This window comes from Haemaphysalis longicornis, unplaced genomic scaffold (assembly GCF_048455015.1).
Source record: "Haemaphysalis longicornis isolate Haplotype H1 unplaced genomic scaffold, Haemaphysalis longicornis Haplotype H1 scaffold_10, whole genome shotgun sequence".
NCBI lineage: Eukaryota > Metazoa > Arthropoda > Arachnida > Ixodida > Ixodidae > Haemaphysalis > Haemaphysalis longicornis.
This window is the reverse complement of record NW_027526204.1, coordinates 68,574,358-68,601,709: the sequence shown is the minus strand read 5'-3', so window position 1 is coordinate 68,601,709 and position 27,352 is coordinate 68,574,358. Positions and strand designations below refer to the sequence as shown.

At 48.3% G+C, this 27,352-nt stretch overlaps 1 protein-coding gene across 3 annotated transcripts in view; it reads right to left on the bottom strand.

The window, feature by feature from the left end:
* The window catches only part of LOC144158678 (uncharacterized), a 50,955-nt gene extending 25,427 nt beyond the window's left edge, over positions 1-25,528 (bottom strand). For 2 of the 3 annotated variants that reach the window (XR_013320162.1, XM_077689714.1), the window contains exons 1-5: positions 19,892-19,951; positions 15,668-15,969; positions 13,343-13,502; positions 5,056-5,657; positions 1,340-1,627 (exon numbers count right to left, since the gene is read on the bottom strand). Coding sequence is in view for 2 of the 3 variants with exons in the window: in XM_077689714.1 (XP_077545840.1) it covers positions 1,340-1,627; positions 5,056-5,657; positions 13,343-13,502; positions 15,668-15,969; positions 19,892-19,943 (1,404 nt within the window). In the remaining variant the exon portion in view is untranslated. Of the gene's footprint in view, positions 1-1,339; positions 1,628-5,055; positions 5,658-13,342; positions 13,503-15,667; positions 15,970-19,891; positions 19,952-25,233 lie in introns of those variants that run through there. The other variant, XM_077689715.1, reaches the window with a different exon arrangement.
* Between the last annotated feature and the right edge of the window lie 1,824 nt (positions 25,529-27,352).

The following is a 27,352-nucleotide window of genomic DNA, read 5'->3' as shown; positions in this document are numbered from 1 at the left end:
ACGGTGTAAAATACTTCCCACGTGTCAAAACGCGGCATTGATTAAAGGGGCCCTGAAGGCAAACTTTGAAAGAACTAGTCTTTGGTAACCCACTCAGCTACATACCAGCTTTACATGAGCAAAAAAAAAAAAAAAAAACCTTCCCAATTTCACGCTACAGTGACGCAATGTGGGGAGAAGTGATGTAGTAAAGGCCAGCATTAAATACACAGCTGCAAGTGTGTTGTCTGCGCTTTGGGGTTCAAGTGATACGACCAAACAGAACGAACTAGAGGCCCCACTGCAGTCACACAGTTATGTTCACTGGCGGTGGCTTAGCTCAATGGTTGCGAGTTGCACAAATAAGACTGTGTACAGTTACTGATTCATCCGTTTTACTTAACAGATATCTCCGTCATTTGTTTGTTTGCGATAAAATTGGAGCCACTGTTATCGGGACAAAGCAGACCCCTTTAGTGAATCAAATTGTCATTTGTCCTCGAGGCTCCTACAAAACCTGCAGCAAAATCGTGCGGCATCGCTGGGGTAGCTTGCGTGGGGCAGTTCCAAGGGATGCTCGGTGTCTACTCTAGTTCGGAATTAGCAACAAAGGCTCTGGTCTCCCGCTACATGGCGAGAACAAAAGACAAAATGAAGATCACTGGCCTAACAAACTTGCTTCGCTGCTCGTTTAAAACCAGCATGACGCCAGGTTGATTCCAGGTACAGAGAAAGCAAGTGCGGCATTATTTCGTCGGCAAACAAGCATAAAGCAGTGCCCATGCCAGCAGAGTACACCCAACGTGTACAAAAAATTAAAGCCGTCCCACTCAATGTGAAAGCTGTCGGAAGTGCAGAGCAGTGATTCGCCATAATGCCACACCGTTATCCGCTTTCTGCTACCACCCCATGCAATTCGAATTTCCCGCCTTCGCAGAGCTCGCGCGCCCCCTGCCTGAAACTGCCCCAGCGGGAGTTCTGTTCTCTTTGTGCTCTTCGCCCCGCTCGTGCCGGCGTTGCACTGCCACATTTCGCGTTTAAAAAACCAACCCAACGGGCGTCCTTAAATAAAGGAACGCGGGCGCTGCCGGTTAGTTACGTATATTTTTCCTCAAATGTACCTACAGTTTTCTTTGCGCTAAACGACGGAGAGATGTATGACAAGCGCCAGCGTTCCACGACTTTCCAACGCTTATGACTATATAAACCGCTTGGCTTTCGAAGCCTCTGGGGTACGCCGCGAACAACAGCGTTACCCCGGGACGCCGCCTTGGTGCTCTATATACTTAAGTCGAGCGGGCGAGCTAGGACGACAAGGCGAGCGTCTAAAGTGCTCTGCACGTAAAACACGCAGCCTCACCTCAATGCCGAAGTCTTGCAGGCAAGGGCCTTTCACCGAGGCGGCCGCCATTGTGTGCAGCTGCTTCTGCGGTGGCTGCTCCCCGTGCCTGGCGGGGGCGGCGTCGGCCCAGAACATGTGCGGGCTGTCGCCGGTGACGGTCGCCGGCTGTGCCGGCCGCGGAGCCGAAGACAGTGCCGCAGCCAGCAGCTCCTTGAACACGTGCACGCTGTGCGGGGCCAGGCTGGCCTCCCCATCGGCCGGAGGAGGTGCCACTCCGTTGGAGGTGACCCTCAGCTCCGCCGAAACCTGGAGGAAGCACCAAGAAGAGAGGGGGGTGGTGTTCAGCCGCAAATTTCAAACAACACAGGCTTATTAGGTGCGGAGCACCCTAGGACCGCACAATGTCCGTTCACATCTGTGCACATAGCATTTACAATCACAAAAAATCGCATTGGTATTGGCAGGATTCGAGCCTCTTATAGCGCTTTCCATTGGGCGAACAGGAGCACTTCTAACTGCACCCAAAGTGCTCTCGCGAGTTCTGGCACCTTCCAGTGGTCGGGCAGGAGCAGGGGCGTTGTGTTTCATTGGTCGATGAGGAGCATTTTTTTGGCGCCGAGAGCAGCCGAGAGCAGTTCTCGGTGCTCCGTCGCCAGCGGCGGAGTAACAGGGAACGCCGAGGAAGTCACATGACCTCTTTTGCGTCACTTCTGGTTTTATCCCCAGGTGGCGAAGGAAAAATGGCGGAATCCAGCAGCCGCGGTAGTCGCTCAGTGCGTACGGCAGCAGCTAAGCGCGGCCGTCTGGACAAGGAATTGCTGCTACTTTTAGATGATGAAAGCACCACAGATTCAAGCGCAAGCTCATCATCGGACAGCAGCAGCAGCGACGACGACGATGATTTGACATTGCATGAGTTTATGTTCGAGCCCCTGTTCACACCGCCGGAGCAGCGACCGAAGGTAGAGTCGTATCTGGAAAAGACGGTGGACGCTGTTATCGTTCGCAGCTAATTTTTGGCAGACACGATGGTGACCCTTTTATCATGAACATAAACATCCGCTCAGCTTCTTCATTCGTCGCCATGCGGAAGGCAGACACAAAACCGGCAAAACTGGCGAGGAATAACTGCGAGCGGACATCGCGAGCGCGCGAAATGCTCCGGGAAGCGAGCGCGGGAAACGTTTGGTCACATGACTCTTGACATCTCGCCCTCCCCCTCTTTTCACTGCTCCCGGAGAAGCGCGAATGTTTCATTCGCGGAACGAAAGCACACGTCCCCGTTACTCCTGTGTGCTGCTCTGGCTGCTCGCTCGACTTGCTCCTGTTCGCCCAATGGAATTCGCCATTAGTGTCAGTCGTTTTACCCATTGGGCTACGACAGGGAGTTAGTACCCGAAAGTCAAACGGCTTAGTCCCCCGCCTGACAGCTCAAATCAAATGTCACTCGGGGCGCATCTTGGATGTCATTTCGAGTCCCCATACTCCGCACCCTCGCCATCATCCACACAGTGGAGATGCTGCCATTTTTTTTTAACAGGCTTTTTGTCATTACCGTATTTATTCGATTCTACGCACCCTTTTCTTTTTTCCCAAGATCACGATGCCCAAAGTGAGGAGAGGGGTGCTTAGATTCAAAAAACCTAAATTACCTCTCCCCCCCCCCTCCCCCCCCTTTTTCGTGCCCGAAGGCGTGACCTTTTATTTGACCAATATTCAACTGAAAAATAGGTACAGACAGTGGACTTTCATATGACACCCTGTCACCTTCACTGCCATTCGAGTCCGTTGCGCCGCTTGGGCTGCCGCTTCTAGTATCACCCAGCACGTCGTCTCCTGTTCCATTGAAGCGGTTTGTAATTGAAGGCTTCATAAAAGACTCGGCCACGACGTCAACTCTAGCCCACTTCCACACGTCTAAAATCCGCCTTGCGATGATTGCTTAGAAAAGGGGGTGCTTAGATTCGTGTGCAAACTTTTTTTTTTTCCAAATTTACCCCAAAAGTAGGGGAGGGTGCTTAGAATCGAGTAGATACGGCATTTTTATTGCACAAGCAACAAATATGGGTCATGTTGGCAATAATTTTCGCCGCCAATCCGCCTCCCAGACCAACATAACCGGGAATGAAACTGGGAGCATAAATAACTGAAGTATAAGTTGGGGGCCCACAGCTCTGTCAAGCAGTCCTTTGAGGCAGCTTTTTCTGCCGGCCTCTGTCATCGTGTATTTTGTATACGATGCCAATAAATTTAATTGTTCCTGCACTGAAGAGCACCCACAAACAGCCCAGTCCGCGTGTCACTGATGGCGAGAATGAGAAACCAACCACTGGCAAGGCAGCGGAAGCACCATTTCCCCTCCTGTCCTGTTCTTACTTCGTGTTCGATACCGAAGACATTACTGTATTTCTACGATTCTAATGCGCCCCGGATTTTAAGACGCAGGTAAGTTTACGCAAGAAAAAAAAAAAAAAAAATACTCCACGCTCATTCTACTGCGCAGATTTAGAATTGGATCTTGGGAGGACTTCCGTTTCCTTGGCAGCGCTGGTGGCCGCTTTGAAGCCAATTTCGCCTTTTAGCGCGATTGTAGCAGGCACACAAATTCCAAGGGTAATTTTTGCAAAAAAGGGTGCACGTGAAAATCGTGCAAACACGGTATGTCAGCGCTGAAAGAGCAAAAACACAGGCTAGAAATATACAGAGCGAACACTAGCACTTGCTCCGTGTACTTCTACCCTGTTCCCTGTTTTTACACCCTACATAATGTTCTCAGTAGTCAATATATTCACCTCTTGTTCTCTTATGATGCCCCTGCCCCTCCAACGCTTCATGCTCGCAACAACACTAGGCTTGTGCAAATAGTAATATTTTAGTTCGAAGCGAATAGTCCTTAAGGTCAAATACTTTCGAAGCGAATTCGCATAGTTGTCAGGTGTCACTGAGCTTCCGGGCCTGGCAGGACCTTCATAAAAAAGTTCTACATCGGGTTGGCACCCGTGGACGCATTGATCATGTGACTTGATTGACTGAAGCAACTGATGTCCACTGAAGTTTAAGTGCAGAGTGCCATCAACACCTGCTCACTGCACGCGTGCCACACGGTAACCAAACAAATTGTTTCGTTACCGTTTCATTGTTTGAAACAATGAAAGGGGAGCCTTGATTACCCTGACGAATGTGCGCGCGTATAATGGCTACGGCAACACTCTGAAAGTGGCTCAGCTTGTCTTGGCTGCATATGTAGTCATGATATTGGCCCGATGTCAATGGCACTGCAGCGTGCCTAACAAAACCAAAACTCCTCATAGTACTTGAAAGCAGTTTTGATATTCGTCCACCCTGAATACTTTCAAATATCGGAAATTTAAATCCGGGTCGAAGCAGATTCGCATACTGCAGCATTCGTTCAAAAATTCGAAGCACTTGAATATTCGCACAAGCCTAAACAACAGATTACTTTACGCTCACTCACTGTGTACCCGCCGCGATGGCTCAGTGGCTAAGGCGTTGCACTGCTGAGCACGAGGTCGCAGGTTCGATTCCCGGCCACGGCGGCCACTTTTCTGGTGTAGGCGAAAAGCAAATACGCCCATGTGAGCAAGATTTCGGCGCATGTTAAAGATTCCCAGGTGGTCAAAATTAATCCGGAGCCCTCCACTACGGCGCGCCTCATCGCCTGCGTTGCGTCGGCGCGTTAAACCCCACAATCAATCAATCAATCAATCACTCACTGTGGATTGGTCTTTTGCCTCTGTGCGTGGCGCCGCCGTAGCATCCATGCCGCTGGCGGTCGTCGTCAGGGCAGTGGTCGGTTGTGACGACTGCAGTGCCACGGTGCCACCGGCACCACCGGGTGGTGCCACAGGGGGCGCTTGCGTGGGGGCCGTCATCGGGGGCAGCGGGCGGCCGTGGCGGATCGAGAGCAGCGCCTGCACTGCCTCCATGTCTGCGGGGCCCCAGGACGGGGAGAGCGACGACTCGTCCTGATGGTCCTCGCCCGCGACCACTTCCCGCGACACTGACACTTCCTCGGTCAGCGAGTGCAGCGAGGACCAGACGCTGCCGTTCGCCGACAGTGACACGGCGCTTTTGGAGTCCACCGGGGCCTCGTAGTCCTCCTCCCCACAGTCTTCCTCCCCGTCTTCCATGTAGTTGTAGTCGTCGTCGTCGTCATCTTCTTCTGCCCCGGTGGAGGACGCCGCCCCCTGCTCCTGCTCAGAGTGGCCCCGGGGCATGTGGCGGCAGCTGGGGTCGCCCGGAGCGCACCCGCACGGCTGCCGCGGCTTCTTCTTCCGCTTCTTCTCCTTCGGCTCCTTCCACGGCTTCAGGTACACTGCGCATTCAGAGACCGGGCACAAGCTTGCCAGTGCTTCCTGCACACAAGGGCCGCCCGAAATCGCTGCGTAGAATGAAACGGTCGAGAAGAATGGCCAGAGTTGTAACGACCGTATTTATTCAATTACAGTTAAACCTCGATGTAACGAAGTCGGTAAAATTCGTAATTTACTTCATTATATTGCAATTTCGCTACATTGAAATTTGCGGTTATAATGAAGTGTTCACCGCGTGAAGCGTTTCCTGCGAACGAAAACGTGGCGCGCATACACGGCTGGCACACAGTGTCTATATCTGTCGGAGCTTAATCGTCTAGGCAGGCATCAGCGTGAACCGCATGGAGTGTTTTTTCCCCGCAAAAACGCGCCCTGCAATCCACAGACGCGGTGACGCAGCCGCGGAGACCAGCCACGCATAGCGGGTAGCTCCAGCGACCACTTCTAACCGCTGGCTGAAACGCAACTTGAGGGGCATGCAAGAAAAAAAGCGGTTAATGTGGGTGGTATCTTCACTGTAAAGCGTGATACGCGCCGCTTACGAAAGCGCCCATCAAAATACTCTTGCGGTGGTAAGCCTAATGCTCTCTGGCGGGGCCTTCCGGCATCTCCAAGAGCTTTGAAGCTCCTGCCATAGGATGCACGCCTCATCATTGGCGAAACTGGTCAAGCTCGTCCCACTGCTGCACGCAGCGCAACACGCAAGTCACTTTCTGGCCGAAGCAAAGCCACCCCCGGCGCGCAATCGCGGTTGCGGGCGTGAGAAAACCATGCGTGCAAGGCTCATAAAGATTTACGAACGCTTGCTGGATCAATGGAACCCAACAAGGAAGCATGAGCGAACTCGAACGAAGGGCAAGGCGGCATGCGGCGGCGGCGGCCCCAACCGAGACGATTAGGTGAACCACTGCAAGGATATTTGATGGGCGCTTTCAAGAAAGTAAGCGGCGCGTATGACGTTTTACAGTGAAAATTTCGCCCATATTATGCACTTTTTGTTGTCTTGCATGCCCTTCGAGTTGCGTTGCAGCGAGTGGTTAGAAGCGGTCGCTGGAGCTACCCGCATCGCAAGGGTGGTCTCCGCGGCTGCGTTTTTTGCGGGGAAAAATGCTCCATGCGGTTCACACTGATGCCCACCTAGACGATTAAGCTCTGAAAGGAACGGAAACAGTGCGCCAGCCGTGTATGCACGCCACGCAGCTTGTAGTCAAGGGGATCGCTCACGGACTCCGTGGCTCGCTGCATCCGCGGCATTGGGCAGCCCGTGTCGCAGTTCGCGTTTTATTGAGACCTCATTTCAGCGCGTCTCCCAAAATCTACAACACAAATTCCGTGCCTAGTTCTCCATGAAATTTCGTTACATTGAAATTCTGCCAAACGGGACTTCATTACACAGAGGGTGAAAATACATGGTGTGCATACACTTGAAGTTACATAAATTCCGTGGTTCGTTACATCAAGGGCTTCGTTACATTTAAGTTCGTTACATCGAGATTTAAAACTGTATACGACAAGGGTGCACTTAGGAGAGGAAACAAAAAAAATCGCCATATGTATATGTACTGAGCTTCGAATATAAGGCGGGGGTATGACTTCGAGACTATGGACTTTGGAAAAAAAAACCTCACCTTGTATTCGAATAAATACGGCAATACAGGCAACGCTGCCCTTCCCCACTATTCAACTTACTGGATTTACAGCTTATGAGCTCTGCAGACCGTAATGCTACAGTAAAGTGTGAAACTCTGTCACGGAGCTGCGGAACAATGCAAAGGGGATCTGGAAGCATTTTCGTCTCCATTTTCAAAATGCTCCGCTCACTGAAAGGGCAGATGAGTCTTTTGGCCCAAAAAACGGTCAAAAAATCGTTTTCTGAAAAATGGCATTTTCGGCACCGACGGCAATTTTTCTATCTGCAAATTTTCTCAAGGCACCATATTTTATAGCAAGCAGTTTTTTAAGGTTCCGTCTCCAGCTCAGCTTGCGCAGAATTCGGTGCAAAGCGAAGCTAGCGTTTTGCCAACAGATATCTCGGCACCCAGAGTGCAATTTCTTTTGCTTCTGATACCTAAGACTAATGGTAATAAGACTAATGGTATCTTTCTATCTGGTCTGTAGCAGAAGTCACGACCGTTGGAAGTTTGGGTTTGGAAGACAAAACCGGTTTTCCTGGTTCCCACCTTCCAAGCCCAAACTACAGACCAGATAGAAAGATACCATTAGTCTTACTGCACTCCTTGATTTGTGCACCGTTCACTGGTACCTTGTTCAGATGCATCAATCACTCCAGCAGTTTTTTTACAAAAGCTTCCAAGCATTCAAATATAAAATTCCAAATAAATTTGAATGTAATCGTTTTACACACAAAAAAAAATTATACCTACAATCACAATGAAAAACTACACGTCCCCCGATTTCGTAATCAGAAGTGTAAAAATGAAGTTTTTGATCAAAGACCCATGTGCCCCCTTAAGTGCACCACTTTGAATAACACAGTAGCACCTCTTCAACGCTGCCGCTACAAAGTAGCGCCAAGCAGTCTCCAGATGATTCCCAACTTGAACAGTCTCTAGCTTAGCATGTGTCAAAGGGACAGACAACCAATTATTGTCGAGCATAGATTCTCTACCCCAAATGAAAGGGCATCCCTTAAAGCACCTTAACAATAATGATGTTTTGCTGATAACGCCCTAGAACTTTTGAAATCGAAATTTTTATATCTACAAGCCGTACATGTCCCCCCAAAAATAATGCTGAAAAACCATGGCAGACAGTACCACGGCAACATACTTTTGCCTGTATGCAAGACAAAAAGCGCCATTTAAAAACTTGTCCCCAGCTAAAAAGAATGTGAATTGAAGGCTTTCTTATACCTTTATGTGTTGTTGTTTTTTTTTCAGTCAATAGTCTATTTTGCACGACAATGCCATCTGCTGAGATGGACGATATGTAGAATGCTGGCTTCATGTTGTGGAGGTCAGCAGTTCGATTCTCCCCGGGCATGCCCCTCCGCCCCCTCCTTTTTTAACTCTTTCACTACCGCGCCTATCAAAATCGATCAATTTGATCGATACTTTTGGGAGCGCCTTTTCATAGCGTTCCAGGCGTTTCTCGAACAAGTAAAGCTGTTCGGAGTTAGATCAGAAAATGGCCTTTCAAAATCAGTTTTGTTTTCATTTTTGCAACGGAAGCGTGATTTTTGACACGCTTTTGAATCACCTGGGTGTGGAAAAGGGGCGTGGTCATCATGCGTCACGGCTACCAATGAAGAATGCGTGCAACTCGTAATTACTCTGCACCAGCGCTTGTTTTTTGCTATCAGGGCGTGAATGGGGAACTAGCAAACGATTTTCAATCGTCAGGTTTGCGCTCTGACAGTAATAATCGCAGAAATCGTATGAAAATGTCAAGCAGTGCCTGGTTGCAAAACTACTTTATGATTTTAGGCAGTTTTATTGCCTTTGCGCAAGTTGCTCTAAGTACTGTGGTAGTTCTAGTTACTCCAGGACCATTCGCAAACAGTTAACAGTTTCGGTTTCGTTTCTACATTGGGAAATTCATATTTAGCGCTACTACGCAGTTACCCAACTTCAAGGCTACCTGCCATGGCGCCTGAAGCGTCCGCGACTGATCCTCGAACAAAGCACGGCGCTCATGATTTCCCCCCACCCTAACCCGATTTCTGCGATAAGAACTTCAGATGCAAGTCAAAAGGTCACACCCAGTCGCCAGATATCTGTTCCGTCGAGGACAGCGCTTCAAACCGGCCTTACACTGCCAGCTGTTCGCCTTTTAGTTTCGTTTCCATGCGAGGGTATATCTGGGTGTCTAATGTTGCTGCTTAGTTGAACTGTCTATTCGGACGGAGTCTCTGATAAGTTTTTGTACTGTTTCATTTGAAAAATGTTAGGTGGCGCTGCAATAGAGGAGGCTCGTTGTGCTGATCTTTTTCATCGCGCTACTGCTACTCGGCCAAAGATCGCAGGGCACGATTCTAGCTCATCGTACCTCATTTTTGCGAGCAAGGCTACAATTGCGAGTAAGAAGATGATAATAAAGCTCAGCTTTATGTTTTGAGAGATAATTGACCGTGAACGACAACAAGCATCAGCCACGGCGTTCCGTTTTCAACTTCATGCATGTTTTTTTCCGCATCGCGTGCTTGTCCCAAATATTGTGCTCGCTGTAAATGCAAAGTCAGCCATTGACAAGATGTTTTTACGTTATGTGGGGGCAAATTGGTGCCTCCGATAACGTCAAACCGCCAGATTTATTCCAGGGAACCACCCGAAATTGCACATTTTGAATTAGAGGTTGGGCTTCACCGCATGACACGAGCACCGTGCGTGCTAACATTTTTTTTTTATATCTGAAAAACTGTTCCGCGCAAGTCGACATTTTTTTTAAGGTGTGTTTTTGAAATGTTTCCCTACAAAATGTATATTCTAATTTTTTTCTACTACCGGTGGTTTGATATACACAACTCCGTTTTTATCATTTTGTTCGACAACTTGACAAAAATTTCGATTTTGATATTTTTTTTCACAACTATAATATTTGAAAACCTTTAAAAAACTGGTGTTATAGGAAAGGCCGTTAAATAATCTGCATTTTGTGCTCCTGCAATTAGTGCCTAAATAATTTTTTAGCAGGAAAAAAAATGTTTTCTTGGACCCCTAAAAATTGGTCAATTTTCTGCTTTAGCGAAAGAGTTAAAGGGACACTGAAGTGATATGTAAACATTGCGGGATTACTTTCGCAAATTGTAGTCCGGAGTCCCCAGGCCATGTTTCGACCACCCTGGGCGCGTTTACGCGATTTTATTTAGTAGAAAAATTAATTCGAAAATGCTGTCCTCCTCTCTTTACGCTCGCCCATTTTCTGCGGCGTTTTCGTGTGACGTCAGGAGGGGATAAGCTGGTAATTGGCTGCGCTCCTCCATGGCTGCGCTACTGCACGGCTCCCCAGCCTTCAGACAGAGTCAGTCGGCCCAGCGTTCCGTCCGCCGGCCGCCGACGGGTCGTCGCAATTCGTTCGCTCAGTTGAAACAAAGCCAGGACACGCTTGTGAATGGTAGAATTTGCCTTTCTTTACTTGGTTAGTTTGTACACTGTATCTAGCTCCAAGTCAAGGTCGCTTCACACAAGCGCTGCACAAGCGCACATATGCGACGCTTCGCTGACTGGTATGCCAGTAGGAAAATATAAGGCCTCTTGAAGGCGGGAGAAGAGTCAGCGAAGTCAATATAGGTACTAAGGAAATAAAATCAACTGATATTTTTACCGTACAGCGTAAAACTAGGGTGCGGGAAGCACTTTTTTGCGCTGGGAGAACAAGCACAGCGGTCAGCAGCACGACTACGCATCTGCGAACGCTTTTCCGTCTACGAAATGCAATTGCTAGACGTGAGCTATTGTCTAGCATTACTGCACGAGCGCAATACAACAAATAGTCACCTAAGCTGTTTGAAATGCCAAAACTAAATAAAAGTGTAAACTGGTTGTACAATATATACCCTATATTACCAATGCCAGCGGAGCCTGCTCCGTGGCCGAGCGGTCTGGGGTGCTAGGTTTCACACCGAAAGTATTTTGCAAGTCACGAGTTCGAATCCCCGCGGGTACGTGCTTTTTTTTTTCTGTAAGTTAACTTTTTCGTTTTCCGCCGATGTTTTCTATATTGAGTTCACCTTTTTTTGGGCCGCAACGTTCATGGCTCCACGAACTAGTTCACAAAACGCGCGCAGGCTGGCACTGGCGCGCTAGCGAGTTCTCGTTGGCGTGCTGTTGCCATAAGCACCGACTGCTTGCAGGCAGTGGGCACAGGCCAGAATGAACAGACCCTTGGCCTGGTGCGAACACGCTTTTTACGATACAGGCATGAGGGAGGCAAGCTCCAAATATGGGGGAAAAGCGCATGACATTTGGACGTCTGCGGGTACGCGGAGGGCGTTCATGCACTGCGTAGGTTTCGGCTAGTGAATGCTACGATTCCAATCCATCCTAGGAGTCTTATCTTTATGCATTTTTGCAGCTGACAACATGGCAGAAGCGCGGTACGATGATTACTGAGTTATTGAGAATGCCCATCCAACAACGCCAACGGTTGTGTTTTACAGAACCGAAACCGAAACTTGTTTGGTTGCTCACCTTGGGCATCGTCCAATCACGGTGCCCGCTCCTTCTAACGTCACAGCCTTAGTTGGTGCGGCCGCCGCAAACCGCGCATGGTAGTTTTTCTTCTTTCGCGCTTTGTAAAATAATTACCGATTTTTCAACCGAATAAACGATGAAAAGTGTGCTAATTTGAGCCAGTCTACGTAGTGCAAGAAAAAAGGGAGCTTGACAAATTCACTTCAGTGTCCCTTTAAGGTTCCCGTTGGCGTTTCGGGAAACTGAAAAAGAAGCAACGCCCCTGACTCACACAGAATCGTCAGAGCTCCTTCACTGGGTCTGTTTACTGACCGCTGCCGTTGATTCTTGGCATGGGGGCTCAGTTAGCCGCACTGAGAGCAACCTAGCGGCGGAAGGTGGCAAGTCTTTAAAACTTTCAAAATAATGTTTAAAAACACATCTGCACTTTGAACTTCTACAAATACTTGTGTTAAAGGTTCTCACTACGTGATTGAACGTTTCAGCAGCTTCAGAGGCTGCAAGGTCATGTGACCTGGACACATATTGTAGTGTCGACACTACGAACCGCCGCCACCCTTCAGATTTCAGAAAGTTTGGTGCCAAATTAAAATTATTTCGGCCAATTTGTTTATAAATTGCCTGTGGTTACTCGACTATATAAAATGCTGGCTTTTATACGAGCTAGCGAACATGCACGCGACAAAAATCGGTTGTCTGTCCCTTTAATGATCACTCGTCCCAAAAAGATAAAAGAAAGCGAGTTTCATTATATGTCCCAATACATAACTTGTGCACTGACAGTATTAACAGTAGCAGCTACTATGGCCAAGCACCACAGTTCATCCTGCTTCGCTTACACTCTACACCCAACCAAAATGCAAAGTTATACCCCTGTCACAAGGCAGTTTCAATTGCGATCGAGCTCGATCCCACTCGGACTCAATCCTGGTTTCTCAAGCGCGATCGAATGAAAGCGGCGACACTCTCGTCCCCGCTCAGTAATGGCACAGAAGGTGACAACTTCAACTAACGCCAAAAAATTGTGTCAAATAACTTGACCCAAATAAGCGTGCGGTAACACTTACATAGTTACCTATACCTACAACCGCGCGAAGTTTCCAAACGCCGGCCGATGATGATGATGATTGCTCTTGGTTTCCCCTTTGAAGCGGGGTGATGACATGTCATCTTACCAAAAAGTACTAATATAACCATGCTTTACACTCTTGGTTTAATACTAGCACTGCTTAGGGCAGGCACTAAAGCTTATTAGGCCCAAAATACTTTTTTACTGCCGCAAGTACATTGTTAGCGCCATCTGGCGTACACGAGTGACACCGGTGCAACTTCTCGATCGCGCTTGAAACGGGCCGTGTAGCAGCGGCAGTGCGTTGAGCGCGCTTAAAAACTCGATCGCGGTTCACTTCAATCGCGATTGAAAGTGCCCGTGTGACAGGGGTGTTAGCCGTAGTCTGTCACCCGCTCATCCAACGTGACTCGGCAAGCAACCACAGTGCGCGCAACCGCAGACAACAGTCCCCGGTGCCACCCACCTCCGATGTCCTTGATGCGGTAGATGCGGTGGGGGGCGGCCCCATCGTTGATGCGGCGCACGTTGGGCAGCTTGCGGAAGGCGGCGCGCACCCGCTGCTTGGCCTTGGACAGCCGGTTGGGGTCGTGCTCGTCCCACTTGCGCTTCAGGATGGACCAGTCCTGGACGACAACAAGACGGCACCGCTCGCAAAAGAGGGAATTCAAAGCAAGCAGCACGGTCGCCACCACCATCATCACCTTCTTTATGCCCATTTCAAAGCTGAGATAACCACGTAAAATGCTTCCTTTTGATCAGGAGATATCTCCCAGCAAATTTTAACAGCAACTGTTCGACGTAACATATTTTAAATCCATTTTAATCTTCGCCCGCACGAGAAAGCCCAGAGTGGGCTGACATGACATCATCTGCTTCTTGCCTCAAACTGCCAACGTCAGGGCTCCCGTAACAAAGCCAACGCGCTGGCTGCAGTTGGCATGCGCTGCTACACCATGTGTAACGTCATGGTTTTGGGACTGACATCGTCATACCTGCCAGGTTTGCTGGGATGGCATTAGGGAGATCTGACTGGGGGGAGGGGGAGGGGGGGTGTTTAGAAACAGAACGGGTAACCTTGCAGACCTTTTTTTATTTACTTACAATATAGCAGGAAATGAACTGTTTCTTTTTCCACACTACCAACCAGCTACACCACTTAAGTGTTCGACGTGGCTGCCGCCGCCCCTTTCAGAAAGTCCTGGAAATAGTACTGCAAGCGCAATACAAAACAGCAGGAACTGAACTGTTTTGTCGTTTCGTCTAAACTAACAACAAGCAACACCACTGGAGACTTGCTAAATCTTCAGAACTGCCGTCCAGAACAGCCGTGCTCGTGCGTAAATGACAGCGGCGGTGGCGCTGCGCTTCTATCAACAGTAAACTAACAATGGGACGAACAGGTTCACCGTCTGCGCATGGCCGACTACGCATTTTAAGCACTTCACTGATAACGATGCCGATTGGTGTCAGGTTCAGGTATACCTCTGGCGCATTGTAGCGAGACTGAGAAAAAGATTTTGCCAAAGACTAGTGCTTTTTCGGGAGATTTTTGTTTTAGTCGTACAACCGTACAAAATCCATGAAATTTCGGGAATCTCCCGGGAAATTTGGGAAACCTGGCAGGTATGCATCGTACTGCCCGGGCGCGTGGAGACGGTGAAGACCTCGGCCGGTCTGGGCGCGCATGTGCACTCACTTGTGCGCGCGTCCAGAGCGGCCATAGTCTATCGTCTATGCTCCACCCAAAGCACACTGCAAAATGGCCCGCCCGTTTCTGGAATGGTTCGTTTGGTGTAGGACTTCATATTGCAAAAGCCCCCATCGTTGTCGTCTGGACAGAGGGGTAGTTGATTTTGTGCTTTCATCTCCAATTTTGCAGATCAGAAGCTCTTAAAGGGTTTCCCGTCAAACAGAAGTGGTGAACACTTTTTCGAATGGCTCAATCTCACCGCAGCAGCCAATACTGAAGTTGGGGGAGAAGTAGGGCAAATTCGGGCCGGCTGCCACATCGCTGCAAACTTGTGGAAGCAATGGAGAGACTGGACAGAAGACGGCCAATGGGACGACGCAGCTTGTCGCGTCAATGTGCCGCTTCCACGAGTTTGCAACAACGAAGCAACCAACCCAATTTCCGCTTTGTTCGAGTGGTTACTAGTCGATGGAGAGAGAGGACAGGAAGAACTGAAATGTACACTTCCGAAACTACTCAACTTTTGCAGTAATAATCAGGTATGCTTAGAAATTATGACAACAACAGCACTGAAGGCATTTTTTACGGAAGGAAACATGAACTTAGGCGATACGTAACATACTCTATGTTAATTTTTCTGTGCAGGTGTACATGTAGGCGTGTATGTATATTTGTATGCATATATGTACTATATATGTAACTTTATCTATGCATGTGTACATGGTTGTGTGTTTCTATATATCGGCACATTGCTTTAAATCTCGTATAAAGACCCAACATGTGGAATGAGAAAGGCTGTTTTTCTAGTCATGATAATTTTGTTCAAACAATCACGTGTTAGTTATTGTATTTTATTTTTTTATCTGTGCAAAGTGTATGCGCACGATGCATTCTGCCCTGTTTGCCGATTTTTCTTTGTATCTGTGCGTATTTTTCCTCAATGCGGAGTGGGAAACTAGTCGAGCTGTTTTTTTTGTTTTTTTTTCCCTCTTATCTCCCAGCTTTTTTTTTTTCTGATCTCCCTCATCAATTTCGGATGGAAAATAAAGGAACTATTATTATTATGTAACACTGGGCGAATGACCCCCGTCCACCCACCCGGAAGACGTTGGGTCCCTCGCGGTTGAAGCTCTTGCTTCCCTGGTGTGTCCATCGGATGAGGAAGACGCCCCTCCGCCGGTTGAGCCACTGCAGGTCGTCACCGTAGCAGCCGCTGTCGAGGCAGGGCACCAGGAAGTCCCGCACCAGCAGGCAGCTGCGCGGACTCCACGTCCCATTGTTGCCGCCATTGCCTCCGCCTCCTTTGCGCTTCCCGCCGCTTTTGGGGGGTGGTGCCGGGCTGCGGGCATCCCAGTTGGCACCCACGCCCTCCCCTACAGGTGCAAGCATGGCGCCGCGACCTGCAGGTAATCAGAGGAGAAATATAATTATAAAGCCGTTCCACTCCATGCGAAAGCTGTCGCAAGTGCAGAGCAGTGATTCGCAGCAATGGGCTGTGGCACCGTTATCCGCCCACTCTTACCACCCATCACACTCTTCGCCGTCCTGTCTCATTACTCTCCTAATGAATTCAACGGAGGTTTGCCCAACACATTTCAAATCTCCCGCCTTCGTAGTGCCCGCACGCCCCCTGCTTGAAACGGCGCCAGCGGGAGTTCTGTTCTCTCTGTGCTCACTTTTCCTCCCGAAAGTGCCGGCGTTGCACTGCCACTTTTTTTCGCTTTTCGCTTACAATTGTAAAAACCAACCCAACCAGCATTCCTAGCTGAATGAATGCAGGCGCTGGCAGTTGGTTATGTATATTTTGCCTCGAATGTACCTGCAGTTTCCTCTGCCCTAAACAATAGGGAGATGTATGACAGCGCCAGCAGTTCACGGGTTTCAAACACTTATGACTATGGCTTTCGAAGCCTCTGTGGGATGCCGCAACGACAGAACACTGTGTGGCTCTACTTGGGTCCTGCGAGCGAGCTACGACGACAAGGCGAGCCCCTAAAGTGCTCTGCACTTGAAAGATCTCCAAGAGCTGGCCCTAATCGGCCTTGAAGCAATTAGGAACAAGTTCTGGTGGTTAAACGACGATGTCTGCTCTTGGAGGAGAATAGTTCTGCGGCACACCACGGCAATCTGGGGATCGTGTTAGGAAGTCTATTTGCTACGTCCTAAGGAGACGGTTTCCACGGCATGACAACTAAACAAAAAAGAAAATGTAACACAGGGGATTAATTGGCGCATTCATGGGTGGTTGTGGCCATTACTACACCAGGGTGGCCAATCCTGCTCTGATGAGGGAGTGCGTTACTGGCAATGGTTTGCCGGGATCAAGCCGCACCCCAAGCCCTTCTGCAATTCCATCAACACGCGGATTTTTTTTTTTTTTACAGCTGCATCTTACCGGTACTCACCTAAGGGGCAGAAACTTGGAGGCTCACTAAGAGTGTTATTCAACTTTAATTGAGGACGACTCAGCGAGCAATGAAACGGAAGATGACAGGTGTAACATTAAGGGACAAGAAGAGAGCTCAGTGGGTCAGGAAACAAACGTGTGTTAAGGACATATTAGTAGTAATTAAGAAGAAATGGGCGGGGGCAGGCATGTAATGCGAAGGCGAGATAACTGTAGGTCGTTAATGGCAACAGAGTGGATCCCTAGAGAAGTCAAGCGTGGCAGGGGGCGGCAGAAGGTTGGGCAGATGAGATCAAGAAGTTTGCACGGATAAATTTGGTCACAGTTAGCACAGGACCGGGAAAATTGGAGATTTATAGTTGGCATAGATAGGTTGCTGCTGATGATGATGAACAAAGGGGACCTGTCGAACCCCTCCAATCTAATTAGGTTACAGTGACTGCAACTACGGTATTGCAGCTCTTCTTGCGAGCCACAGCTGCTTACACAAGCTACACAGGAGAAACAAGCTAGCCAAGGGAGCTCCCGCTACCTGTCCACAAACTTGAGTAGCTCTCGTTTGACAGGTCTGACGGTGTGGGCATGCTTCGCCAATGCCCGCACCCAGAAACACAGCACCGGGCAGCGAAACCTCGCACAATACGCTGGTTTTTCAGCCACACACGGCACAAAAAGGGATCTCACCAGCAACTCGCTCATTCCTCAAGCTGCCTCTCGGGCAGCCAGCTCAAAGTGGCACCCCAGAGAAACTGCAGCGCTGAAACCGCTCATCTCTAAGCCTGTTCAAAGAGGTAAGCAAATGCTGGCAGGCCTTGCATTCTAGTCCACTCGGCGATAAGTTTTGGTAGGCAGATACTTTTTTGTACCACTCACTCAGTTTGCCTCCACCCTACCCTTTCTGGCAAAGGGGTACAATCTCCTAAAAACCAAAGGCAGATAGTTACACCAGCTTCGAGCGGTGCCGTGACCGACAGTGCATAAAGCAGACCGTCCATGGTATTTCCAGCACACACAGGCCAAAATAGAAAACAATAAAAATAAAAATAAAATGGAGGAGGAGGAGGAGGAGGAGATCAGAGCAGCTTGCAACATAATGAGGCACAATTACATTTGAATGAGAGACAGCTGGGCGAGTTGGAAGGGGTTCATATTCAAAATTTAACTGCACGAAAGACAGATACAAGAAAGGACACGGACGAGCGTTCATCTGTGTCCTTTCTTGTATCTGTCTTTCGCGCAGTTAAATTTTGAATCAATTACATTTGCTCTGACTTGTGCCAAAAACGCTCGCAGTTGGTTGAACCAGCATATACACACCACTTAAAGGCCAACTGCACTCAAAATTTCAACCTCTTGAAAACGTTATTTCCGTATAGTCTGCCTACAAAGACTGCAAGATGCAAAATATAAAAGCTGAAATATGCGTATCTGCGGTGCAAATGACCATCAAAAATAGGAGATTTTTCAAGAGAAATTGAGAAGAGCGCTGCCCTTACGGCCAGGCCGAAGTGATGTTGCTGCCAGCCCAGCCAGCAAGCAAGCGTCTGCGTGCAGCCTGCTGCTTGATAAAAATCTGCACGCAACGCTTTGCCCTCACCTCAGCCGTAGGAGAAATGCACCCAGCAGAGTTCAACCGGTTCTCCTGTCTGGCCGTACAAAAAAGTGCAGGGCTGGCCGCAATGTCACTTCCACTTCATGGCTGTTTGTGCGAACCGCCGGCAGGGGCAGCGTCAGCTACGACGGAGCTATTTCAAACGCATATAACTCATTACGCATTTCACGAGGCTACCAGTCATGACCCAGTTGGTTTGGCTTAATTTTGACCACCTCGGTATCTTTTACGTACGCCGAAATCTTGTACACACGGGCGTTTTTGCTTTTCGCCTCCATCAGAAAAGCGGCCGCCGCGGCCGGGAATCGAACCTGTGACCTCGTGCTCAGCAGCGCTACGAGCCACTGAGCCACCGCGGCGGGTCCAGTTGGCTTGGTGGTGCGTACTGTACGTTCAAAGTAAATTTGGATGCGGTGAAATTTGAGTGCAGTTGGCCTTTAATGAACAAGCAGCATGTACAACCCCCGGTTCATTTCTCTTCCCAGTGTCTCAGTATTAGGAACCCAGATTGCAACAATGGGTGCATTCATAAACATGCACCTCCCCTTCTTATTTCAGGAGTGGGCCAAGGGGTGTATATGCCATCCGCTCCTTACCCCAGTAGGCGACACACAACCCCGCTTTTACTAAAAAAGGATTATTACCAGCTCCTTGGCAGGCAAGGATGCTACAACGTCATTCCCTACTACAAATCGCTAATCAGACCCAGTGTCTCCCAGTCTGGATCAAAATAGCATCCCACTGACTTCCATAACACTCTCATACGAGTGTTACGCTAGAGTGGAAAGGCCCGTCAGGCGGACAACAACAGTGCCAAGATACTGTAGGCATTTATGCCTGGAATGTCTTGGTTGAAGACAGCAGCAAATGTTTATACAAAAAGTATAATTCGACTGCTCCTGCTGCTCTTCCAAACACGCAGAAAGTTGCAGAGCAGCAAATCCGAGAATATGAAGCAGTGTTAAAGGGAATTGCAAAGGCGACATCAGCACCATGCTCAGTCACAAAACGCCAACTATGGATACCAAACTTGCAGCTCTGAGGGTGGCTTTCGCTCACATCATGAGAGGGCTGCATAAGAGGGCTATCTTCACGGACTCCAGGGTTGCCCTTCAATGTCTAGCATCTTTTCCAAAAGACCAGCTTGTGTCTCACATACACGCTTTACATCTCCAAGTTCTACAAGCACACCATTACATAGCAGTTCAGTGGATTCAAGCCCATTGTCGGATAACCGGCAATGTGAAGGCGGACATTGCTGCATCTGTTGCGCATAACCATCGTGCATCGGCAATATCCATACCATTCTCCAGGAAAGATGCATCTGCCCTTGCATCTAGCGTGGCATGGAACATGCAGCGCGCAGCCTGGGGGGATGCCGTACCACATTATTACACGCCGTTATCTTCCATTGATACAAACTGCAAATTCGAAATGCCAGCAGGACTCTCCAAGCGGGTAGAAGCAATTCTACATCGCATGCGGTTGAATGTCGCATACGCGCGCAACTTCCTCTTTAAGATGGAACGAACTACGTGGCCACTCTGCCCACACTGCGATGTGCGAGAAACCCTCCAGCACCTGCTCTGTGAATGTGCTCGATTCAGTGCTCAAAGAGTGTCCCTCACAGTGTCTTCGGGACTGCCACTTAACGTGGACATTCAACTAAGGGACGTTTTAGGACCATGGGCATGTCCCAAACGTGCTTTATGGGCTACGAAAGTTCTTACTTAATCACAGCGCAAAGAACGGGACAGACAGAAGAATCACCACAGGACAGGTGCTGACTCTCAACTGGATTTATTGAAAACCCGCCACAAACATTTATACCGAAGGCAAACAACGCCGCACGTGTCAAAGTAGCATACAAAAACAAACAAAACCAGATAAAAGAAAAAAGGGAACAGGACTTATTTGTCGTTATCCATGAACTGGACATCCTTATCAGTAAGCGCCAATGAAGGGTGGCTCACGCACTTTTCGCCCCTCTTGCTAATGTGACAGGCTTCAACTATCTCTCGGTGTAACTGCTTCGGGTGCTTGGTAACAAAAATCAGTTTCCTGAAACACCGGGTGGCAGCCGCACGTGTGGCAATGTGAGGGCAGAGGCTGTCGCGGACGTTTGTCAAAGGAGCTTGAGCGCATGCTCTCGCAATCTAACATTAGCACACCTACCAGTCTGCCCTATGTATGATGCGTCGCACAGAAGAGGGACTTGGTACACTACGCCGATCTGGCAGTCCACATACCTGTGCTCGTGGTTTCTGCCACACCCCGATTTTGCTGTCCTTTCTGCCAACGAAGCCTTTCTTTGCACGGCAGCGCACATTCCCTCCAATTTACGTGCGGCGGAAAAAAACCACTGTGACACCATACCCACTGGCAAAGTTCTTCAAACCAAGCGACGTACAGTGCACATAGGGTATCACGGCCAGTTTAATTCAATACGATTTTTTTCTTTCCTTATCAGGGTCCCCGCGAGACTTGACATGCCTGATCAACTTGTTACCACAACTCCAGGGCGCTGCCCTAGGGTAACCTGCCGCCTCTAGCCTCTTTAACTGAGCTTCGAAGCTCTCATTCACAGTATGGTGGCAGGAGTAGGTTAAGGCTGAGCGCAACACAGAAAAACACACTCCATTCTTCACTAATTTAGAATGTCCTGAGCCATAACTTGGGAGGGGTTTCTCAGAGCGAGGCAAGTACATCCAACAGACATGGCTTACCTGGAGGTCCAGGAACTGCAGCTCTTGGTGTTGTGGAAGCTCGGCAGTAAACTTCAACCCGAAACCACTTTCTCGGAACACTTTCAAAAGATCGACGTCTTCTTCTCAGCAAAAACCCATAAACTAGACCTTCCCTTCAGGGCCATTGTTTCAGAACGAGGTTCTTGGCACCGGGTAGTGTCGGGGTTCCTACAGCAGATCCTGTCTAGCTTAGCCATTATTGACCCCTTTCGGGTTCCTAATTCAGGCCGAATTGTGGAATTCTTGAAGCTAGACAGTGCTGACGTTGAAGACCTTTTTTTATTCCCTGCCACAAGCTGAGCTAATGAAAAGCGTAATGAAACCTGTTCATCATTGTCGAAGACAATGATGAACAGGTCTTCATGAGCCGCTGTGGCATTTCTGTTGAGTCCTTTTTGGAACTTCTCACTTTCTACCTGCAGTCCACTTTTGTAGACTGAGGAGGGGTCGTTGTTTGTGCAAAGATCCAGTGTTTGTATTGGATCGTGTGTTGCGCCAGTACTCAGCGATATTTTTTCTTAGCAGGGTTGACCGTGCCATTGAGCGGAACCTGTGTGACATGGCAAGTAACATTTTTAGATATGTGGATGATTACCTTGCCTTTGTGAACTCTGATGAATTACCACGCATGGCCATTGATCTTTTGGAAGTAGTCCGAGAAAAACAAAACGGTTTCGGTTTTAAGTTTGCTGTCGAGCTTCCACAACACCAAGAGTTGCAGTTGCTCCAAAAAGGACTCAACAGAAATGCCACAGCGGCTCATGAAGACCTGTTCATCATTGTCTTCGACAATGATGAACAGGTTTCATTACGCTTTTCATTAGCTCAGCTCTTCATTACGCTCTTCACGCTTTTCATTAGCTCAGCTTGTGGCAGGGAATAAAAAAAGGTCTTCAACGTCAGCACTGTCTAGCTTCAAGAATTCCACAATTCGGCCTGAATTAGGAACCCGAAAGGGGTCAATAATGGCTAAGCTAGACAGGATCTGCTGTAGGAACCCCGACACTACCCGGTGCCAAGAACCTCGTTCAGAAACAATGGCCCTGAAGGGAAGGTCTAGTTTATGGGTTTTTGCTGAGAAGAAGACGTCGATCTTTTGAAAGTGTTCCGAGAAAGTGGTTTCGGGTTGAAGTTTGCTGTCGAGCTTCCACAACACCAAGAGTTGCAGTTGCTCGACCTCCAGGTAGGGCATGTCTGTTGGATGAGAAACCTCGCTCTGAGAAACCCCTCCTAAGTTATGGCTCAGGACACTCTAAATTAGTTAAATTAGTGAAGAACGAAGCGTGTTTTTCTGCATTGCGCTCAGCCTTAACCCACTCCTGCCACCATATTGTGAATGAGAGCTTCGAAGGTCAGTTAAAGAGGCTAGAGGCGGCAGGTTACCCTAGGGCAGCGCTCTGGAGTTGTGGTAGCAAATTATCAGGCATGTCAAGTATCACGGGGACTACTTTTTCAGTTTTCTTTAATAGGTAGCTTAGTTGTCGGGAGCTTGCATTAAAACTGGTAGCATTGCTACCGGAACGAGGCGGTCTCTTGAATGAGCCAAACTTGTATTTTGTCCTCCTTATGCGCTAGGGGAGGTTATTTGCAAGGTCCAGTAGACACCCATTTATAATCGTGCAATCAAAGTTTTCATATGCATAATACAAAAATATACCTATTTGCAACAGCCATTGCAAAGTTTTCATATGCATAATACAAAAATATACCTATTTGCAACAGCCATTGCAAGTATTTGGACCTCTAAGCCAACGCTGACGTTACTTACCCATGCACTATGAATTTCTAACCAATTAAGATAATGCTTTCGCTACGGGGAAGCGACATTATAAGCCTGTTTTGTTCTGATATCAGTGGGTGAAACAGCAGTGCCTTCTACACTGAGTTTCACAGCAAATGCGCAAAATCTCGCCCTTCGGATCAAAATTACTAAAAACTGGGAGTTCAGCTTTTACCTGTCAATCCCCATAATGTTAGTTTAGGTATCTACTGGCCAGTTAACACGGCAAAAGGTTTCTCCAACGTGCATTTAAAATCCTACCTACAAGCACTACTACATTTTCCCTGAAGAAATCAGTTGCTGTACATGAATTTTGCAGATCACAACGAAAAAAAAAAAATGCAGATCGTTTCAAAATAGTTTTCTATGCACTCAACCTGCGTCCATGAACACAAAGCCATTATGTATAACCTATAAAACATCGTACAAAATAAAAAGGTGTTACAGAATATATCTTCACTTATGCTCAGCAGTTAAACAAAGGCCCAACATAACTCCTCACACGCAAAACAATTCATCTTGCCTTTCAAAAGCAAATTAATGACAAGTTCAACGTACTAACATTCTAGCAGCCTAGTTCTGTTTAATTTAATATTCTTTCTGAAACCTTTTTTTTTTTTTAATTCTCCCTTGGATGTAGTGATCAATACCGTGCTCACAAGATAATTCGTAAACATAAAAGCGACATTCTAAACTTCAAGTCAGGCGCTCGACATTTTGAATTGTAGCTGTTAGTTTCCGGCATGCAGCTTAGCGTTCACAACATTACGAATCGCGCTTAGTCAGCTAAGGGCAGTAGAGCACGTGAATCAACATTTTGCCTACTTGCGGATAAGAACACACAAAAAGAAAAACACAAAACCGACGGTTTCAGTGAACTCGCGCACAATCGAACCAAAACATATCGCGAACCGTTTTGATACGACGAAGATTGCAGCAGCTGTCTCACGAACCTGCAAGACATTAGGCAACAGAGAAAAAAAAAAAAAAAAAAAAAAACGCCGGCGTGATCTGTCCTCGGTCGGTCGGAGAAGTTTCGACACCCCATCTAGGCGAACACAGCCGAAAAAAAAAATGGTCAAGCGCCATTTACCAAAAACCAGCGTGTGCGCGTCGCACAAAGGAGATGACAACCAACATGCACGCTAATTCGATAAAGTTGCGCACGATAACACAATCACTACACCACGCAGTTTTAAATTTTTAGAGAAAAGCACTTTCGAAAAACACTCAAAAACTTTATTCGGAAATATCGGAAACACACCGGCGATGCGGTGAAATCACGCACGCCGGTTCGTTAGCCCGACAACCGACCGCCTCGGCGATGGCCCGAGAAGAACAAACAAAAACAAGCAAACAAGATGGACCCCAACCGACGCCCCGAGCGAAGATACGCGGCTCGGTGACAAATTTTTAACGAATCAGGGAAGCAGCGCGTAAATACAGCTTTTGTCACGCTTATCGGTCTCCCCGTATCGCCAACGGCTCGGTGGAAGACAAACGATGGCGATACGGGCGCCTTCAAGGAAGAAACAACCGCGCACACAATGAACAACACGGCGCACACCATTCCGGGCGGTTGACAGCCGGCGGCGAGGGCAACTTTCGCTTCTCGCTCGCGAAACAACACGGCCGATACGAACTACGTGAGATGAGCGGAATGCCCCGAAATCACCACCACGACCGAGCGGTAGCGGCGACACGACGCCGGCCATCCAAGAACGCCGTCTTGCGCGAGCCCGAAGTCATTGTTGGCTGCGTAGTAAAAACGATCCGCGTAGTGCACGCGTACTGTTACACTTTTCCGAGCCGCTTTTCTTTTTTTTCCGCGACTCCGGCAAGACGCGCAGCGCGCATCGTAACTTTCGGCTCGTTCCAACCGCGACGACAAAGAAACGCAACATCCCAGCTTTCGTCCGAAACCTAAACAACTGCCGCCGGAGGCAGCAAGGAGCAAATTTGAAACTTCAGGCGTGCGGGAACCACGTGCGTCGTCGCCAGCGACCGGCATGTGCGCGAAACGCGTCCCGACGCTTCGAACCCGCCTCGGATCGAGCCAGCGACCGCGCGACGCGGCAATTGCGACGAAAACTGTCAAAAATGTTCACGCCGACATACCTTGTTGAACCCACAACAACGTGGTCCTACGCGGTTCTTTGTGCTGGCGCTGGCCGGCGCCGAGTTGGGCTGCGCGTCGCCCCGAATTCCGGCGTTTTTCAGCGTCGAGGGCTCCGCATGGTCCGAGTTGACTTTTGGAGCACGCTGGAACGTGCTTCGTTGCGCACTTTTGAAAATCACGTAAGAGAAACTAAACGCAACCACGCGAACGATGGCGCGTTCTAGCGCGCGGGCAAAGGCTCGCTTTGCTCGGATTGATCTCGATGGCGATGGAGCGACGCCGCCGTTGGCAAAGCGAAAGTGATCGCCGTTGGAATGCGAAACCAACGTAACGCGAAGCGCAGATACGCCGAACGTGCGCTTGTCATTTGACGCGCGAATTTCGTTTGCGCGTCAGAAAAAGAAAAAAAAATGAGAGAAGGTGAGTTTTTACGAAACCTGCGAATATTTCCACTGCGTCTAGGCTATGTTTCCCTTTTAATGAATAGAAAAGCGTTTGTCAACCGCTCAGCAGAGTTGACACACGCAGTTCTTTTTTTTTTTTTGTTAGAGACTGGCTATTTCATTTTTTAAGTGTGATATCACATAAAATATTTTCAAATAGCAGCAAATGTAAGTAACAAGGGTGGCTGAAGATTACGAGAAAATTGTGAAAAGGATTTGACACGATGCGAGTAACAGGTGTTCGGCATTTTGTTTTATTGAGACTCTTTTGAGAGTCAATTCACACATAGACACGTACATTTACCGTGTTCTAAACACACATATTTGCATTAATTGATTCTCAAGCGTTATTGTTTTGGTCGCAATCCTGAGGAAAACTATACAAATATATGTATACATGGAGGAAAGAAAAGGTACGTGTTGTGGCCGGCCGGGTGCCTTTTTCCTTCAGAAGCCAGGAGAACCGGTCAAGCTCCACTGGGCGCGTTTGGGGGTCGTCGGATGGGCCGGCTGGAACGTCACTTCAGCCCGACCGTTATGGCTGTGCTCTTCTCAGTTTCTTTTCGGTATTAAAATCGGCGATTTTCGATGGTCGTTTGCGCCTTGGATACGTGTGGTTCAGCGGTCATATTTTGTACTTTGCAATGCTTTTAGGCAGACTACACGAAAATATGCATGGTTTCGAGAGGTCGAAATTTTGAGTGAAGTTGGCCTTTACGCTTTTGAAAAACATACAAAATAAGCACATTTGCGTTTTTGTGCATTGTTTGCAATAACATACCCCTCTGACCAATTTCAGCAATTAAAGTTTTTATACAGCACAATTTCAGAAATGGAGATTATAATACTAAACTACATAGTTCACTGAAAAATTCACAGAACCCGCGCCAGGGCTGCAGCTAAAGGCTCACGGGTACCTGGACTATGGTAGTCCTGGACTGCGGACCCCGCTACACAAAACGTTCACTTTCTCGCAGTGGCTTTGGTAAGAAGAATATATTATTACCACCGCAGAACAACATTTGTTTTCTATTCCGTGTTTCACAACTGGCAATCTCTGTACTAACTATTTGAGCGCCACCTTTGCAGAGGCTCACCTCTAATAAGCCACAATTTCAACTCTGTCACCTGATTTTCTTAACATGTGCCCTGAAACTGACACGGATCAGCCTTAAACATTTTCTGAACTCGTCGTCTCGACTACATGCATGATGTCATCCATTATGGCAGAGCGTGTTGCGATTCAGGAAGCGCCGAGTAAGATTAATTCGCTTGGATTACCGCGTGGGGTCATTATAATAAACTCTAAAGCAGCCGTAACTTTGGAGTTCCCATAGACAGAAGGTGCCAACGCTGCTTACGTCAACAATGGTTGAACAGCTCAAGGAAAACAGCCTTTGCGTTCGCTTCCAGTAGCTCCCTTCCCACATAGTTGTGCGACGAAACGAAGCCGCTGATTAGTTGGCACAAGAAGCGTTTTCACACTCAATCGTTATGAGTGATACCAGACAACCAGCACACTCCAAGGCAGGCGATTACCGAACATTTTGGGGTCCCTTTGGAGTCCATGATACTGTGTGTTACTAAAGGAATGAAAAGAGCAGAAGTTTGAAGTTTGGGCCTGGAAGGCAAAACTGGTTTTTCTAGTTCTCACGTTCTAGGCCCAAACTTCAAA